This window comes from Manis javanica, chromosome 12 (assembly GCF_040802235.1).
Source record: "Manis javanica isolate MJ-LG chromosome 12, MJ_LKY, whole genome shotgun sequence".
Lineage (NCBI taxonomy): Eukaryota > Metazoa > Chordata > Mammalia > Pholidota > Manidae > Manis > Manis javanica.
Genome location: NC_133167.1, coordinates 19,245,065 through 19,261,473, shown reverse-complemented (window position 1 = coordinate 19,261,473; position 16,409 = coordinate 19,245,065). Strand labels below are relative to the sequence as shown.

Genomic DNA, 16,409 nt, shown 5'->3' with positions numbered 1-16,409 from the left:
GGTGACTCTTCTCCCCACATCAAAATGATGTATTTTTCTTCTTTTCTCTTTGATTACCTTCCCACAGCTGTATTTTTATTGACAAGGTAAAGTAAATTTGTAAATACCCCATTGTAGGAGTATTGAGTAATTTCTGGTAACCTTGACAAGGTTCTGTAAATTGTTCATTGAGTGACTTATCTTTCCAGCTGAATAGAAAGCTTTGCACTTTCTCTAGACTTTTAAAGGTTAATACCCCAAGCTTTGTCAGAATTGGGAAAAACAAACAAACATGGGATTGATAGGTTCTATTATGTGTGTTCCTAACACAACCCAGAGAGCTTCAGGTTTCTTTTTAGTCTATCATATCACTTTCTACATAGGAAGACTGTCACTAAAAATCACCTTTCCCTCTGCTATCCTCACCTACCTAGATCCCTCTGGATTAGTATTTTACAACAGTTCAATAAAATGCTGAGTCCTTTTCTTCCCATGATGGCCTTGCTTTGTCACACTGCAGTCATATGGCTATTCTCTCTGTATTATCGCTCTGGGTTTGTGATTTTGATTGCCTTCTGGTGTTATGGGAGGGAAACAGGCCATTTTCTCCTCCTCCTGTTATTAAAATGTAAATTAGCTGGTTAAAATCCACACTGGCATAGGCTCAGAAGACTGTTGGTCTGTGATTTGAGCCCTGCTGTGATCACACCTTCAGCTCTCTCGCTGCCACTCACTCTTCAGCAAGATTCCATGTGCTGGGTTTGCTCTTTGTTCCCGTAATGTTGTGTGACGTAGCAAACTTACCTGCTTGGGGCCCGAGAATTATCTCTTTCACACACTTACTCAAACTCCTGTTCTCTATCCTTTCTTCTCAAAAATCTTAGGTTTTAAGAACTGCAGAAATGACACAGTTAACTAATATTTATTGGTACCTCCTATATTCAAGAATGATTCAGTCCCTTCTGCAATGTTCTTAAAGCCCTCAATTTTTATGATAGGGCTCTGGTCAGCTCTAGGGGTAGTCTTCCTAAGGGGGATAAATTACTAGTAACTAGCTATGTATGTTTTTTGTGTATATTCAGCATCTGTGTGTCCAGGGAACATATTTCCAGTGGAGAAGTGAAGGGCTAAGATTGGGGAGTGGGCAAATGTCTGTTTAGGAAGTGTCAGAGGCCAAGATGAGCCCCAAACTGGGAATCACTAGTTTTCATTCCAGTGTTTTCACTCTTGATCTGAGTTTAGTTAAATAAATTTACACTTATGAGAGTTTCTCCATCTAAAAACAGCCTCATCTCAAGAGTTATTATTACAATGAAATCACAAATATTTGAGCACTTTGAACTATTTAGAAGGAAGGTAGTAGTCAAAACCCAAAGCAGTAATAGGCAAAATCAGTAAAAACATTGAACATTTGAGAAGATACACTGTTCACATACTGAACCTGTTCAATTCCTAGTGTTGAAGTCATTTCTTCATTTCAAGAGGGTAATAGCAGCATGTGACGTTGGAGGCCAAAAATGTACGATGCTTTACCCTTATATAAAAGCATTGCTTCCCTGAAGTGAAAATGTCATCTCTTGGACAGAGAACTTGCATGAGAATTAGGACATCTGTGCAACTAACTCATGTGTAATCTTCATTTCTTTTCGTCTCTATGCAGATAGTCTAAAGTTTTCTTTTATCAAGTTCTCTAAGACTCCTCCCTACCTACTCTCAGCAGCCACTCTCACCTGGTTACTGGCTAAGACTCCAAAGTCAGGCAATGTGAGTTGGCCCCCTTGCTCAACAGTGTGACTTTAGGCCTGTGTTGCTCGTCTTCTGTAAGCCTCAATTTCCTCTTGGGTAAAAAGGGTTAATAGGAGTGTCTGTCTCATAGGGTTGTCCTGTCAAAGGGTTAATTGACTAATAAATGCTGGTCACTGTTGTATCTCTAGAACCAGGCCCAGTACCTAACACATAGTAACAGTACAGTGTTTGTGAGGAAATTATTCACAAAATCCTAGTCACATCCTGGCACGTCGGTGACAACTATGGCAGTGATGATGACGGTGGCTGTAATTTCATAGAGAATTTTATGGGGGTCGCTAGATGGGACTTCCTCAGGTTTCTGGCCCATCTTATCTAAAAACCTATCTGTATTGCAACTCCTTAACTTCCTTCTTTCCTGTGTGAGTGGAAGATGGTACCTCATCCTGTCCAAAGTCAATCCTTCCACCTGTCTCCCAGGATACTAAATTATGTTTCATCTGGTGCCTAGTCCATTAATAATTTTTTTCTGTATTTTCAGCTTGTCCCTCTGTACCACTTTCCCTCCACAAACTAACATTTTTCTTTCCTCTAAAACAAAATAAAATACTCCCCTTAGCTTCCTCCCTCTAATTACTTCCTGTAATCCTCTTTGCTTCCATAAGCCAGGCTCAGTGGAATGAAAGTCTACACTGCTGCTTTTCCCAGAGTTCATTGTCTCGGACTTCTGCCCCCACCACTTCCCTGACATGGGTCTTCCAGAAGCCACTGCCTGCTGAATTCACTTCAGCTTGGCAGTCCTTTTCTCCCTTAACCTCTTTGTAGCCCTTGACGTTGTCAATTATTCTTTGCATCTTCAAACTCAAATATCTTTAACTTCAGCTTCTCCATATTTTTCTTCCTAACTCTTTGACAGTCCCTCTCAGGTGCCTCTAGGAGCTGCTGCTCCTGCCCTACCCGCCTCATATGTTGGTGTTCAGAAGGCCTCCTCCTCAGCAGGAGCTGACACTGGGCACAGATAAGTGCTGAGTGCTTTACGTGCATTGTCTGTTCGGATCCTCTGGGCCATCCTGTGGAGTGGGTTTATTTACCCTGACTTAAAGCTGAGAACACCAAGGCTTAGAGGAGATGAGAAACCTGCCCAAGATTGGAGTAAGGATTTAAACACAGGGCATTCGGACTCCCAGCTTGCCTTCACAATCATTATGCCATATTATCTTAGCAGTGCATACCCTGAGACCTGTAGTTATTTCACATACAAGTCTTCAAGAACTACTAAATATGTGTCCATTCTAACCTATTCCATCCTGTACACTGGATGTCTTAAGGTCAGTATGTCCAGCAGTGATTTCATCACCTTTCTCCTTCCGGCTCCTTTCAAGCCCATCTTCATGCTGCTGTTCTCATGCCAGTGACTGGCACCTACTCTCCAGGGAGTCTTCCCACTTTGCATATCTAATTGTTTGCCAAGTTGTATTAGATTTCCCTCAAATCCAGTCCTTTTGCTTCAGATTAGTATAGTGGCTAATAGCATTGATTTTGGAGTCAAACAGAGTTGCATCAAAACCCAAGCATTTCCCTTTAGCAGTGGTTAAAACTGACAAGTTGCTCTGTGTCAAGTGGTGGTAACAAATTCCTGCCTTTTAGGAGGCTGTATAGGAGAGTGGTTAAGAATACAGGATTAGTTGTGGACCCCTTACTAACTGTGGGCATTAGACAAAGTCAGGCCCTTTAAGAACCTTGGTTTGCTCATTTTCAAAAGGACAAAAATAATAGCTAATGCACAGGGTGGTTGTGAAGTTTAACCGAGATGTTTTAAATATGCTTAACATAGTGACTAGCTCCTGGTAAGCATTAAAAAAAAAAGTTAGCTGTCATTAACATCCCCATTGCTTTTATGAAGGCCTCAATTTAGCCTGCTTACTGAGATAACCCCTTCACTGATTTCCCTCATACCAATCTTACCTGAGTGATATTTTTAAAAGCCAATCTGATGACATCATTCCCTTGCTTAAAATTCACTAATGAAATGATTCTTAATCTGTGTGTGTGTGTGTGTGTGTGTGTGTGTGTGTGTGTGTGTGTGTGTGTGTGTGATGGACTGTGAATCCTGTCCCCAGGAAAATGCTGTAACATACTAAGTTTTGCGTATAATTTCAGATGGTTCATAGATTCCTTGACACCATCTTTGACCCCTGATTAAAACCTTTGCTTTAATGACTTTCCATTACTTTCAGCTTAACACCAAACTCTGTTACACAAATGAGAAAACCCAGATAAGCAGAAATCCATATTCCAGCTGCCTAAAGAACCACTTTCTTCCCTCACAGTTTCTCTGTCTGTGATTTAGGTACTGTAGTTTCCCTTATCTGTGGGGATACATTCCAAGACCCCCAGTGGATGCATAAAACTGTGGATGGTACTAAACCCTATATATTCTATGATTTTTCCTATACATACCAATCTATGATAAAGTTTATAGATAAGATGGAAAGATGCTTATAAATTAGGCACATTAAGAGATTAACAACAACTAATAATAAAGTAGAACAATTATAATAATATACTATAATGGAAGTTAAGTGAATGTGGTCACGGTCTCTCAAAATATCATGTGCACTCACTCTTCTTGTGATGATGTCAGATGGTAAGGTGCCTTCATGGCGAGATGAAGTGAGGTGAATGACACGGGTGTTGTGATGTAGCGTTAGGCTACTGTTGACCTGATTCGTCAGGAGCAGGAGCATCTGCTTCGAGAGCATGGCTCGTGACAAGTTACCATGAAAAGGTTTCAAGGTTCCATGAAACCATGGGAAGCAAAGCCACAGACAAGGAGGGGCTGCTTGTCTTTTCTGTCCTTATTTCTCACTACTAGTCAGCTTTCACCTCTTGCCCCAGCCAATATAGCTACTTGCTGTCCTCCCAAAGGGACATGCTTCTTACCACAGTATTTTGTTAATTGTCCACTCATATTTATCTTTTTTATTTTACTGAACTTCTTAAAGGTGTTAATTGTGTATTAATATATATTTGGAGTATAGAGCCTAGCTTAGTGGCTGACACATAGTATTAGATAAATGTTTGGCTAAATAAATGAATTACAAAATGTATACAAATTTGCGAAAGAAAGTGAGAAAAGGAGAAAGAATGATAAACTACCCATGGTCCCAGCATCCAAATGATGCACTTGTTACCATTTATATGTCTACTTGATCTTGGGTGGATAATTTCTACCTTCCAGGGCTCAGCTCCTTTATAATTGTTTGGGGACGACAGTCATTGCCCTTCCCTACTTCAAGTAGACCTTATAAGTTTAGTATAAGTAAAATTCCAATAATGCTATTAAATGATTCATCTGGAGAATATTAGCCAAATTACTTTGTGCTTATTCCTGGGCCTGCCTTTACCTGCCCAGGTTTGGAGAATTGGTATATATATTTTCTTATTCTTCCTTTCCTAGAACCTTATTTTGGAGGGTTTAAGAAATTCTTCATGTGATTCAATCTTGTATTCTCACAGAACTTAGCATAGCGCTCTGTATGTGTAATGCTTTTTAATCCTGCTGTATAAGTTCATTTATGTTTTGAACAGAATAGGTGAATAGTTGATGTACTCATGGTACTTACTATCTTCACAGTGTCTTCCTGAGGAGCCAAACTGCAGATCTGAAAGAGTAGTGACTTACTAGACTCTGAACTCTAGTTACATAAAAACCAGTGCACAGTCAGTAGCCTCAAGAAAGTGTAAGATTCCAGGGCTAGTCAGTGGTAAAACTGGGATTAGAATCCTAGGAGTACGTCATCTATCTCTTGGGAAGAACCAGCAAATGTTAACTGAAATGGCTGTGACTTGATTTTTTTTTTAACAGACTCAAATTCTGATGGAAATTTATGCTTCCTGGGGTTTGTGCATTTTTTTTCTGTTTTTGCCATCAAGGCTTTGTTTGTTTCTTATTCTGCTTGAAGGAAAATGGTTTGGATGACTCACCTCTTTTATGTTCCCTGGTCCCCATCCTTCTGTGTTCTACATACCTCTTCATTACTTCTCAATAGGAAAAACGCAAGTAGTGAATGGAAAAAATGTCAAATAATGAACTTTCAATTCATGTTTGTAGGGCTGTAATGGTTTCTTCTGTCCTTTCATCTAATTGTAAGAGGAGATTCATCACTGAAATATCATTGAATAAGCCAGCTTAGACCTTATTTTTCTTTGCTTTATTTTTTAGGGTAACATCTTTTTCAAGCCTCACTGTCTAAAGGTTGGGATTTTGAACAAGAACACATCACATCTGAGTTCCTAATTTCCCTTCTCATCCAGCCATTTCTTGGCAGCTGCTTTCGTTTCAGATCGAGTGTTTGAATCTTTGAATCTGTTACGTTCAGCAGTTTAAGTGAGATTACAGCAGAGTCTTTGGATTTGATTTTCTTCTCCTTTGCATTTAACTTGACCTCTTCTGGAATTTAAGGCAGACTGTTAAAGCCGGCATGTTATTTGAGGCGAGATGTTTGATGCACTTCCTTGGAGTCAGCTTTCCCTTACCACACAGATGCTGCTGGACTCTTGTTAGCATAATGCCCAAAACAGAATCAGGTTTATAAAAGAACAAATTAAAAGTTTTCTTTGGAAAGTTGTTTTTTATAGTTTAAGAATTCTCTTGCAAGCTCTTGCATATTTAATTAAGGATTGTCTGGTAAGTTTTGACAGCTGTAAGTAGAGCCTTGTAAAGCTCTCATACACAATGGAGAAGATGGGCTATTAGACACAAAAGTCTGGTAGGACATGGTAAGCTAAGATATGGCAGTTCTGAGACAGAAACTAGAAAATAGTATCTGAAGAGTAAATGGGTTTCTTACCGAAATATTAAGTCTCCATTACCTGTGTCGGCCGTTTTGCCTTTGGAGAGGGTTTTGTGATGGACTGCAGCTGATGACTTCTGTGCTGTTGGGAAACAAGGTCAGGGTGGCTCCAGCTGGGCTGTCAAGAGCTCTGAGGCTGGGAAAGGGAGGCAGGCAGCTTGTGATGAGGGACTAAGTATTTTTGATGCTTAAAGTAAATTTATACTTTTCACAGCAGCAATTGTGGTTTTTGTATTGTTTGTTCTGTTTTAAGGGAAAAATAAAGCCTGTTTTATTTCTTTTCCAGCTGTGAGGAAGGACCCACCTTCAAAAAATTCAAGGCTGAGGAAGGGGAGGCCCCCTTCAGTATCTCCAGCCTGGCGGAAGGCAGTGTCACCAAGGTAAGCAGAACTTTTCCGGCATGATTCTCACCTCTCGGAAGGCTGGGCTTTGGGGAGGGGGCATCAGTTTGTGTTATTCCTTTAAGATACCACTTTCTCTGGGCCTTTCAGTGTATAAGCCATACAGGCCCATTGCTTTCTTCAGGCTGTTCCCTTCTTCCTTGAAGTGATTATTGTCAGTGGCTCACCTGTAGAATGATCTATATGATATATAGTACATGGAGTTCTGTAATCTACAGCGTGGAGCATCTCAGTGGTAGCGCTTTCTGTAGAGATTTTTTTTTTTGCTTCATTTTGCAGCTTTCTGTTTATTCAAAGTAACAAATGGGGGTTGAAGATAGGAGTCTTAATCTCCAGGTATATGAGCATAACTCTCCCATTACTTTTCTAATAATACAATTTTAGAACAGGCTTCACAAGTTTAAAATTTCCCCAAGCCAAGTATCCTTTAACCCTTGAGATCTTTATTTAATGGGAAGTTTTTGGAACATGAATATATTGCCTTACATTAAGTGGCCTTACTTTGAATCATTGGATCTTAAAATTGTCCCATACTAGCCAAATACACTAGGAAGGATAATTAGTGCTCAGGAATGCCTTTGTCACACATCAGAAATACTCTCAGGAAAACTGAACATCTGAAAATGATTTGGATTTTATTTCAGTGTTTTATAGTAAAGGGAAAAAAATCATTTTTTCTGAGAGCTTTTCTGATTGCTGAAAACTGGAAACTTCCATACATCTTGTACCAGAGTTTACCAGCCATGAAAGAACCCCATTTGTCTTCTCCCTTATGTGCTGAATGATACTTAGAGCCTATTACGGTTGGAACTGGAAGACGGAAGATCTAAATGTGATCAGAATGTGCCATACTGTGTGGCAGACTTTCATCTTTGAAACTTACCAGCTAGCACTATAGTAGATATTTATACATGATCTGCTTTTACTTTGGGGGACATGTTCAGCTTGGACATGTTTTTATCTTCTACTGAAACTTCAATGCCCAAGGGTCAGCAACAGTCCCTCAAAAAGGGCAGTTCTGTGAATCAAGCACAAGACTCATGGTATTTCTCATGTCACATCATAAGTGGGATACGTATATTCTGAACTGACACCACTGCAGAATCTTCCCCTTCCTAATTGGTTGGGTGTCAAGATGCACAGGCAGTGTGCCACTTAAAGCCTTCAAGCTAGCCTGCCTGGTGGCTTGGGTTGTAATACTTCTGACCCCTCTAGAAAGAAGTCAGCGTGTATAAAGAGAGGTAAGTGAAAGTACAGACAGCAGCTTTTGGCCACACGAATCTGCTAGCTTTTAACAGAACCTTGGAAATGAAAATGAATAAAAAGGGCCTTAATCTTTGTCTTTGGTATTATTTTATAAGAGCACACTTACTATGTTAAACCATCTTGTACTGCCTGTGGTGCTGCCAAAAAGAGAAGTAATCTGCAGGTTTATTGTCTGTGGGTGTATTCTAGGTTGGAAGTATAAATCCTGCTGAAAACTTCCGTGTTCTAGTGAGGCAGAAGAGAGTCAGCTTTGAGGAAGGTGAGTTGATCCCAGAGACTCTGCATTTAACAGAAGGTGCATAATTAGGTTAATAAATTTAAAGTATTGAGTAAGAAGTACAGCCTTTTGTTGTGATGCTTTATATAGCAGTTTTCTTCCCTGGTGGATCTTTGTGATTGTCCTTTCTTAGTGAGCAAGCAACCCAGGCAATGTTACGAGTGTACAGGGGCCAACTTGGCACAAGCCTTCCCAAAGAACTAATTGTAGGTCTGTCTGTTAAGAAAACTGTGAGCCAGAACCTTGGAGCTTGGGTTCCACTTCACTGAAGTTCTTTAGGGGTCTTGGGAGTGAGCTTGGAATAAAACATGTTTGTGTCATTGTTCCCTATTTTCAGAGACACACAATTCTTCTAGTCTTAAGGGTTTGAGCCCCTTTACAAAGTCCCAGATACACCTTGCTGCTGTGCCTAGATTTGATCCTTCTGAAATTGATTACATCTTCACATTTTTCTCATCACTTAAAATCTTGAATTTCAGTTAGGCTAGCGCTAATATTAAAACAGCTTTCAGGGATGGACAGAGGTCTGGGACCAACATTCATTCACTAGATTGCATGTAAGTGTCTATTCATTTGCCCTTCAAAGGGTGGCCGCTGGTAGTTTTCATCCTACAGATTTGTGTGTACAACAGCATTGCATTCATTATTGCTCTCCAGGGTCAGGCCTGTCCAAGCTGCCTTGTGTGTGAGTGTTTATGTTAATGTGTGCACAGAACTTTCTGTCCCGCCTTCTTGGCATTTTAGTGGAAAAAATGACTCCTAAATATCTAGGAACACTACAACTTTTAGTTTAATCATCTATAGTATCTACCACAGGTCTAGGGGACCTTACCACTTAAGAGTCTGAGTACCCTAGCAAGAAGCCTGGATCAGCTGTGCTGTTGCCCAAAGACAGCCGTTGCCAGCTGCACCTCGGAGAGTGCACCCTCTCCCAGGTCCTGTGGCAGGATCACCGGAGGCCAGGCCTGGGGGACCTGCCTGAGGAACATTACCTTGGCAGCATGGAAATCTGCATTCTTCAGGCAGATGATGTGCGTATGTTCTGTGTTTTGAGATGGAGAAAAAACTTTTTGCCTGGTAAGAACTGTCATAGGAGAAAAGTTTTTGAATTTTAACACAAAACAAAACTACATCTAAGTAGGAGGAAATCTAAAGTTAAGGTGACAGTTTTCCAAAAGAATTGGTAGAAACACTATATCAGAATTTCTCTCCTTCATATATTGCGGTGACCAAAGGAGGCTTCCACAGCATTGTACTTGAGCTGTCGTCTTTTTGGCTGCATATTGTGACTGTGTTTGGAAGGATGCAGAGACATTACTGTACAAGTCAATGAACATTATTGTCTGTCATGACTTTAGTGTTTCTGAAGAAGGATTGAAGCCTTCTTTGCTTTTGACCGTATGTTGTCGGTTACCTCAGCCAGAGTCAGAGGTGCACCCTCTGGAAGTGCCAGGTCTCCCTGGTGCGTGTAGGCACAGTCTCTTCAGGGACTCAGTCCAGCAACAGCATCCCTGTAAAGGCAGCAGCCACTAAGTAGTGCCTTCCACGTCCGAGTCATTGTGCTAGCACATTATTATAGTCTTCATCTCAGTTATCCCAAATAGCAATCCTGCTGAGTCACGTGAGCAAGTGGAGAAAATTTTAGAGCTTTAATACCAGGTGCCAGAATCTTTTGAAAAAGATCGTTTTTATTGGTAAAATACTCCAATAAGTGGTTGAGGGGAGAGACTGAATCTCTGTTCCTGGGCTTGGTTGTTGGTCAGTGCTTGGGTTCAGGGGACGGGGAAGCTACTAGTGCCATAGAAGTAGAAAAACTGGAGCTACTTCAGGAGAGGAAGGGATGAGGAGAAAGAGGGAGAGGAAGTGAATGAATTTATGTAAGGGCACAGCATTCTCCAGTTTCTTCCCAGCTCACGACTCTACATGTTCTTTGTCAGTAAAACTCTGGAATGCTTGGTTTGAGTGCTGTATTTAGGGAAATTGGTGAAGAGACAAAGCTTTGGATCCAGAATTACGTTAGGAAGAGAAGTGAAAAGACCTGAGAGCACAGGAGACCAGAGTCTGAGAGATAAGGAGATCACAAATCCTGATAATTTGCTCACATATTGGGAAAACATGTTTCCCCTAGGCCCTAGAATTGGGGATTCAAAACAGTCTAGTGGAAATAACAAAAGCAAGTGACCCCTAGATGGCATAGAGGTTATAATAGGTAGTATTATCCCCATTTTTCCATTATGGAAAACTGTAAAACTGGAAAAGATAAACTCCCCAAAAAACCATATAGGGATTCAAATCCATGTCTCTTTCCAAATACCAGATTTTTCCACTTAGCTGTACTGTTTCTCCTGGTTCCTAATGCCCTCCTTTCCTACACAGTTTTGTTTTGTTTTCTTGTTTAGACATAATAAGGTCATGTGTTTTGAATGTGCCTACAAATAACACTTTTGATGAGTAGACTGTCCATTTATGCTGAGTGCTGGTGGGTCACTGGTGTTATGGTGGCGGGTGTCTCTGCAGCTAGGACTTGGTTGTCACAGCTCTCTGGTGACCTCCAAGGCAGACTTTCTGCAGAGCTTTGGGAAAATGGGACTGCCCACTTGTTAGCAACTGTAGTTGACCCTTGGACAATGCAGAGTTAAGGGTGCCAACGACCCATGCAGTCAAAAGTTCACATATAATTTTTGACTCCCCCAAAACTGAATTACTAATAGCCTACAGTTGGACTCCAAGCCTTACTGACAACAGAAACAGTTGATTAACACCTGTTTTGTGTGTTATATGTATTACATACTGTATTTTTACAATAAAGTAAGATAGAGAAAAGAAAGTGTTTGTTTCAAATTACCACAAATCTCCAAAAATTTTTCCAATATATTTATTGAAAGAACAAATCCACGTGTTCGTGGACCTGCGCAGTTCAAAACCACATTGTTCAAGGGTCGGCCATAGTTCTGTTTCGTGGTCCTAACTTGGCTTTCCTTTAATCCATCCCTTTCTTGCTTCAAGTTCCAGAAGTTTTGTTTCTTCATTACTTTTCCTACCTTCATTCTGCATGGGCATCTCTTTACTCAGGCCCTTTTTAAGCCAAGACTCACATCCCTTGTAAGCCCAAAGGACTCCAATGTTTAAGCCTCCCTGGTATTGATGTTCTTTATCCCTCCAGGAAATCTCTGCCTAGGGTCAGGGGTAGGGAGAGAAACCCTCTCTTTCTCAAGTATATCTGTTTTCTTTTTTGATTCAGTTGCTAAAGCATGATCAATAATAGATAGTTGGTGAGTTTGTTTACCTTTAGTTAGAACTTGGCCCTTTCACCTATTGTTGTAAACTAATGTGTGGGTGTAATTCCTTTCTCTCTGGGCTAATAGTACTATACTCATACTCTGAGTATGTGCTTCTGTCCCCTTGACATTAGTTGTAAGCGTCTACACATTTTCTTCTGGTTTTCAATGTGAGTAATATTTCTTGTCCTAAGCTTATTGGCATAGAGGATGTAACACTGAACCCCAGGGACTTGTTCTTTCTGGCTGCCAATGCTTCTGTAAGCTGTCTTTGATTCTCAGGTCCTCTTCTTTCACTGGTCCCTTTTCTCCTCCCTCCTTACCCACCCCACCATTCTGTCACTATAGTTTTACAGTAGAAAAATCTTGACTGTGGCTGTGTATATAACAATCATCCCTTAATTGTGAAAGCAGAGTTGATTCCCTCACTCGGTATTCATCAGCACACCAGTGCCATCCTCGTGGACTGTGACCTGTAGATGTGGGTTTTTGGAAGAACCTGAGTCCACAGAGTTCTCAGCGACTCCTCAAACTGAAGGTACCACTTACGTGAACACCCTCATCCACAAGCTGTTCAGTAGAGCTGCTGAGGAGGAGAACCGTGGATCTCAAACCCTTTGTCCCTTCCTTGCTTCTAATTAGGAAGAATGCTAAAATAGCCAAAAGATAGCAAAATGGAGGAGAAGGAAAAGCCACATTACTTCACGCCTCCAGATAACTCCTGCATGATTGAGATGTGCCTGAATCTTCAGGTTCCCCCTGGGTCTGAGATGTTATGTAAGGAGCTTGAACGTACCTGGTCTGGTCTGTCAAAACAGGTTCTCAGAGGACCTTAGGAGCCAGCAGAGATGGATACATGGAGACAGAAAAAAGGATGGAATGGAACTTTGTAACTTGAGATGATGGTTTTTCTTTCGTGGACCCTGGTTTTGCTGCTTAGATTTGTAGGTTGATACCAGGCTTCTGAGTAGTGAGAGGTGGCAAAGCTCTTCCACCAAACTGAATTCACAGGAGCATGATTGGTTTAAAAAGGCAAAACCTGTCAAGAAAAGACAACTTAAGTGGAAATGGTATGGATTCCTACTTGGGGTCTGATACTTCACATCAGGCTTATGTACAGTGAGCGGTAATTTGCACATACCCATCTGATTAGATGAAGGTGACTGTTCTGTGGCTGCTGAGGAATTTCATTTCTGTCATATCTCTTCCCTCACTTTGGTTGGGTCATGACTCATTCTCAAGTCTTCCTGCCTTTGTTTTCCAGCCTACCGTACTCTCACTCATCACAGTGTCCTTTCAGTTTTAAAGGGTATTTCCTAAAAATTCACTTTTCCAAGACCTTTCAGCACTAGGTAGAATGATAGTAATAAAATTACATCATTTGTCAAAGAAGCGACTTTCTTCAGTTCTGTGTTCATATGATATGTCTCTGTCCCATTTGCACAGCAGTTTCCTTCCATGTATTACATGATTCTCCACCTTGAATCAAGCCCTCAACTGTGGATTCTCAAGAATTGGGATCAAGGAGAAGTTACCCACATGTGTTTTATTTTTTTAATGGGTCCTGATTTGTGTAATCTTAGGCATGAATTATGTAACCTGCCCTGGCTTTTTCCAGATAAAGATCAGAAGATAAAAGTAAGGCCTTTATCTGTTGTTTTGCACAGAGCTGGTGAATTTTTAAGAAAAGTAAGTTCTGTCAAAACCTTGAACATCTTGAAAGAAGGATACCAAATACAGTCACTACAAAATTAAATGTCTTTGGCCCTATAAAGGTTTTCTTTTTAACAGTTTGACATACTTCCTTAGTCCTTTCCCAAGATAGCGGTGATGCATGTTGTCAAGAGACAGAAAATACATGATTACCAATTCTAAAGGTTTAGTTTATACTTTTATATCATTTATTAAATATCTGACTAGATTCCTTCTTGACTCATTTAATTTTAAGTTGTTAAACCCCAGAACTTGATGATGCAGCCTTCCTTTATGTCTCATTTATCAATGACAAGTAGTCTCATTTGAAAACAAAAATCAGTTATTTGGAATCATAAAGGATACTTGCCGAAAGGGTGTGGTATTATCCTTACTGGCTTATTCATCTTCCATATGGGTGTACTGAGGCCCAGAGTAGTTGACTTTGCACAGATTATTGCAAATGTCTGGAAGACACTGGACCTAATTCCAGAGAGCCAGTTCTTGGCTTCTTGTGTCTTAAACTTCATTAGTTGTGGGCATTTCCTTAGATGGCACAGAACTACCCTGACATTTACATTTTAATATCATGAAATGATTGAATTGAATACAAAAAGAAAAAAGGCATGATACAGAAACCAAAGACTGTCATACACACATAACAAAGTATGTTCAGTTTTCAGCTATTCTCCCTAAAACGCTTCTATCCATTCTTACTTAGCTTCTACAGTCCTTTCAAGTTCCTGTCAGTCTGTGGCAGATTATCTCATTACAGGACATGGCTCTTACAAAATGTAGCCTGGCTATTCATTAACAAAGAGAGCTAACCAGTAGCATAAAAATAAAAGCTTGTTTGCAGTAGTTATGTTCTCAGCGCTAAGATGTCTTCCTGAGGCCATTAAAGTAAGCCTGTATGTGATACACTGCAGCATTCCCGTTTTCTCCTAGTGTTTTGTTTTTTCATAGTAGGTGGTTAAGTTTCTTGCCTTCAACCTGCCGAGTACTTTTTCCCTTTTTATGCTGAACATGGAAAGGATATTTTCCCCTCTCGTTGAAAATGTGGGACTCGTATGAAGACTTCCCCATGTCAGAAGACCAGAGTCTGTTCAGGGTGCATTTAGCTGTGTTTAGTGACCCACTGGCTTGCACTGATGACCCCTGCCAGTTGTGAAACAAGGCACATACTTACAATTGGTCCTGATGGGAATGAAGAATTAATAATGGGTGCTTCAGAGAAAAGATAAGTCACCCAACTGGCTGTTGGAGTTCACCCTCGCAGTGAGTGCCAATGAGAGTGATTTGTGAGGCAGAGCTGTTGAAGTACCTATTCATGACAATTCTGGTTCTTTCGCTCTACCTAATGAATTCTTCCTTGCGTGGTAGATGATTGTCATGCGGGGCATTGCACTTGGTTCTCCTTGCATTGGACTGTCGTCAAGATGGCTTCTGAAGCCAAGCTGGTTAAAAAAGGAAACTGGTTTCAGATTGTGCTGATGTGCAAAGGGCTTTAATCAACGACTTAAAGTGACTGCTCGTGACAAAAAACAGAAGCTCTTAACCAATTACAATGTTTAGGAAAGGATGTTAGGCTTTTGTTAAAATAGTCACTAATCAGCAGAAATGTGTTCAGAGGAACCTAGAAACAGCTTGGAATCCCGCTTAAATGCTGTAGAAGTGTATTGGTCCTCCCCTTTTAAATTGCAAGCCCAAGGCAAAGAACATGCTGACCAGAAGAAGAGGCAAGCATAATTTGATACAGTTAGTCTTATCTGTTACCCACGTCTACATAAGACTTTTTAACAAAATGGCATACTTGTTTCTTTGGCTAGAAAAGGGAAGGGAGTTTGGTTCAGATACAGAACATTTCCAGCAGGGCTTGAGAATATTTTTAACATAGATGTCTTTGAACATAGGAGAAAAGTTAATTTTTTTTTTTTTTTTGCAGTTCCCTATGGACAGTTGGTAAAAAATATTTGGTTTATAGTTATGATTAAGGGCCCTGCTGTGTACTGAATGGTGTTAGAAGTTCCCATGGTAAAGCTCTAACCACTGATTGATGGTGTTTGGAGATGGGGACTCTGGGAGGTCATTAAGCTTAGATAAGGTCATGAGGGTAAAGCGCTGATAATGGGATTAGTGCCCTTATGAAAAGAGACACCAGAGTTTGTGCTCTCCTAAGAGCTCCTCTCTTCCTCTTTTCTCTCGGCCATCTGAGAATACAACGGGAAGGTGATTACAAGCCAAAAAAAAAGAGCCCTCACCAAAACCTGACTGTGCTGGTGCCAGCCACCACAGCCGTGAGCAGGTGATGTTCTGTGGTTGAAGCCACGTGGTCTGTGGTGTTTTGTTATGGCATCCTGAACTGACTAATTCAGGCTCATTTTCATTTCCTTTGTCAGATTAAACTGCTGAAATCCTGTAGTTTGTCCATGTCTTTCAGTGGTAATGAGATGGAACCATAGCCATTAGAATAGCTATATTCAGGATATAGCTCAAGATAGCCACTGTAGGCCTTTAGAGTCAAAAGCCATTTTTCATGTAGCTGTCTTTTGAATCTAGTAGTTTCTTTGGGACATCGAGAGTAAAATTTGCTCTCTAAGCTTTAGTAGTTATTTTGTGTAGAAACATCTAGTGTCTCCCTTCTGTCTAAATCTCCACAAATCTCTTTAACTACATTGTACTTACTTATTGGCAGTTTTTTGTTTGTTGAAGTATAATTTTCTACTGTAATATATATTCATGTCTTAGTGCAGTTCAGTGATCTTTTATAAATTTATAGCGTTGTACGATCATTACCACAGTCCAGTTGAAGAACTTTTCCCTCACCCCAAAAAGTTTGTGGCTATTTGTAGTCGATTCTCTTTTCCCCTACTACCACCCCAAGCAGCCACTTTCTGTGTCTATAGATCTGCCT

General features: G+C 40.5%; 1 protein-coding gene across 2 annotated transcripts in view; it reads left to right on the top strand.

Moving 5' to 3' along the window:
• The window catches only part of XRCC5 (X-ray repair cross complementing 5), a 92,646-nt gene that overhangs the window by 39,181 nt on the left and 37,056 nt on the right, over positions 1 to 16,409 (top strand). For both annotated transcript variants that reach the window (XM_037016439.2, XM_037016440.2), the window contains 2 exons: positions 6,868 to 6,961; positions 8,438 to 8,507. In XM_037016439.2, coding sequence (XP_036872334.1) covers positions 6,868 to 6,961; positions 8,438 to 8,507 — 164 coding nt within the window. The remainder of the gene's footprint in view (positions 1 to 6,867; positions 6,962 to 8,437; positions 8,508 to 16,409) is intronic.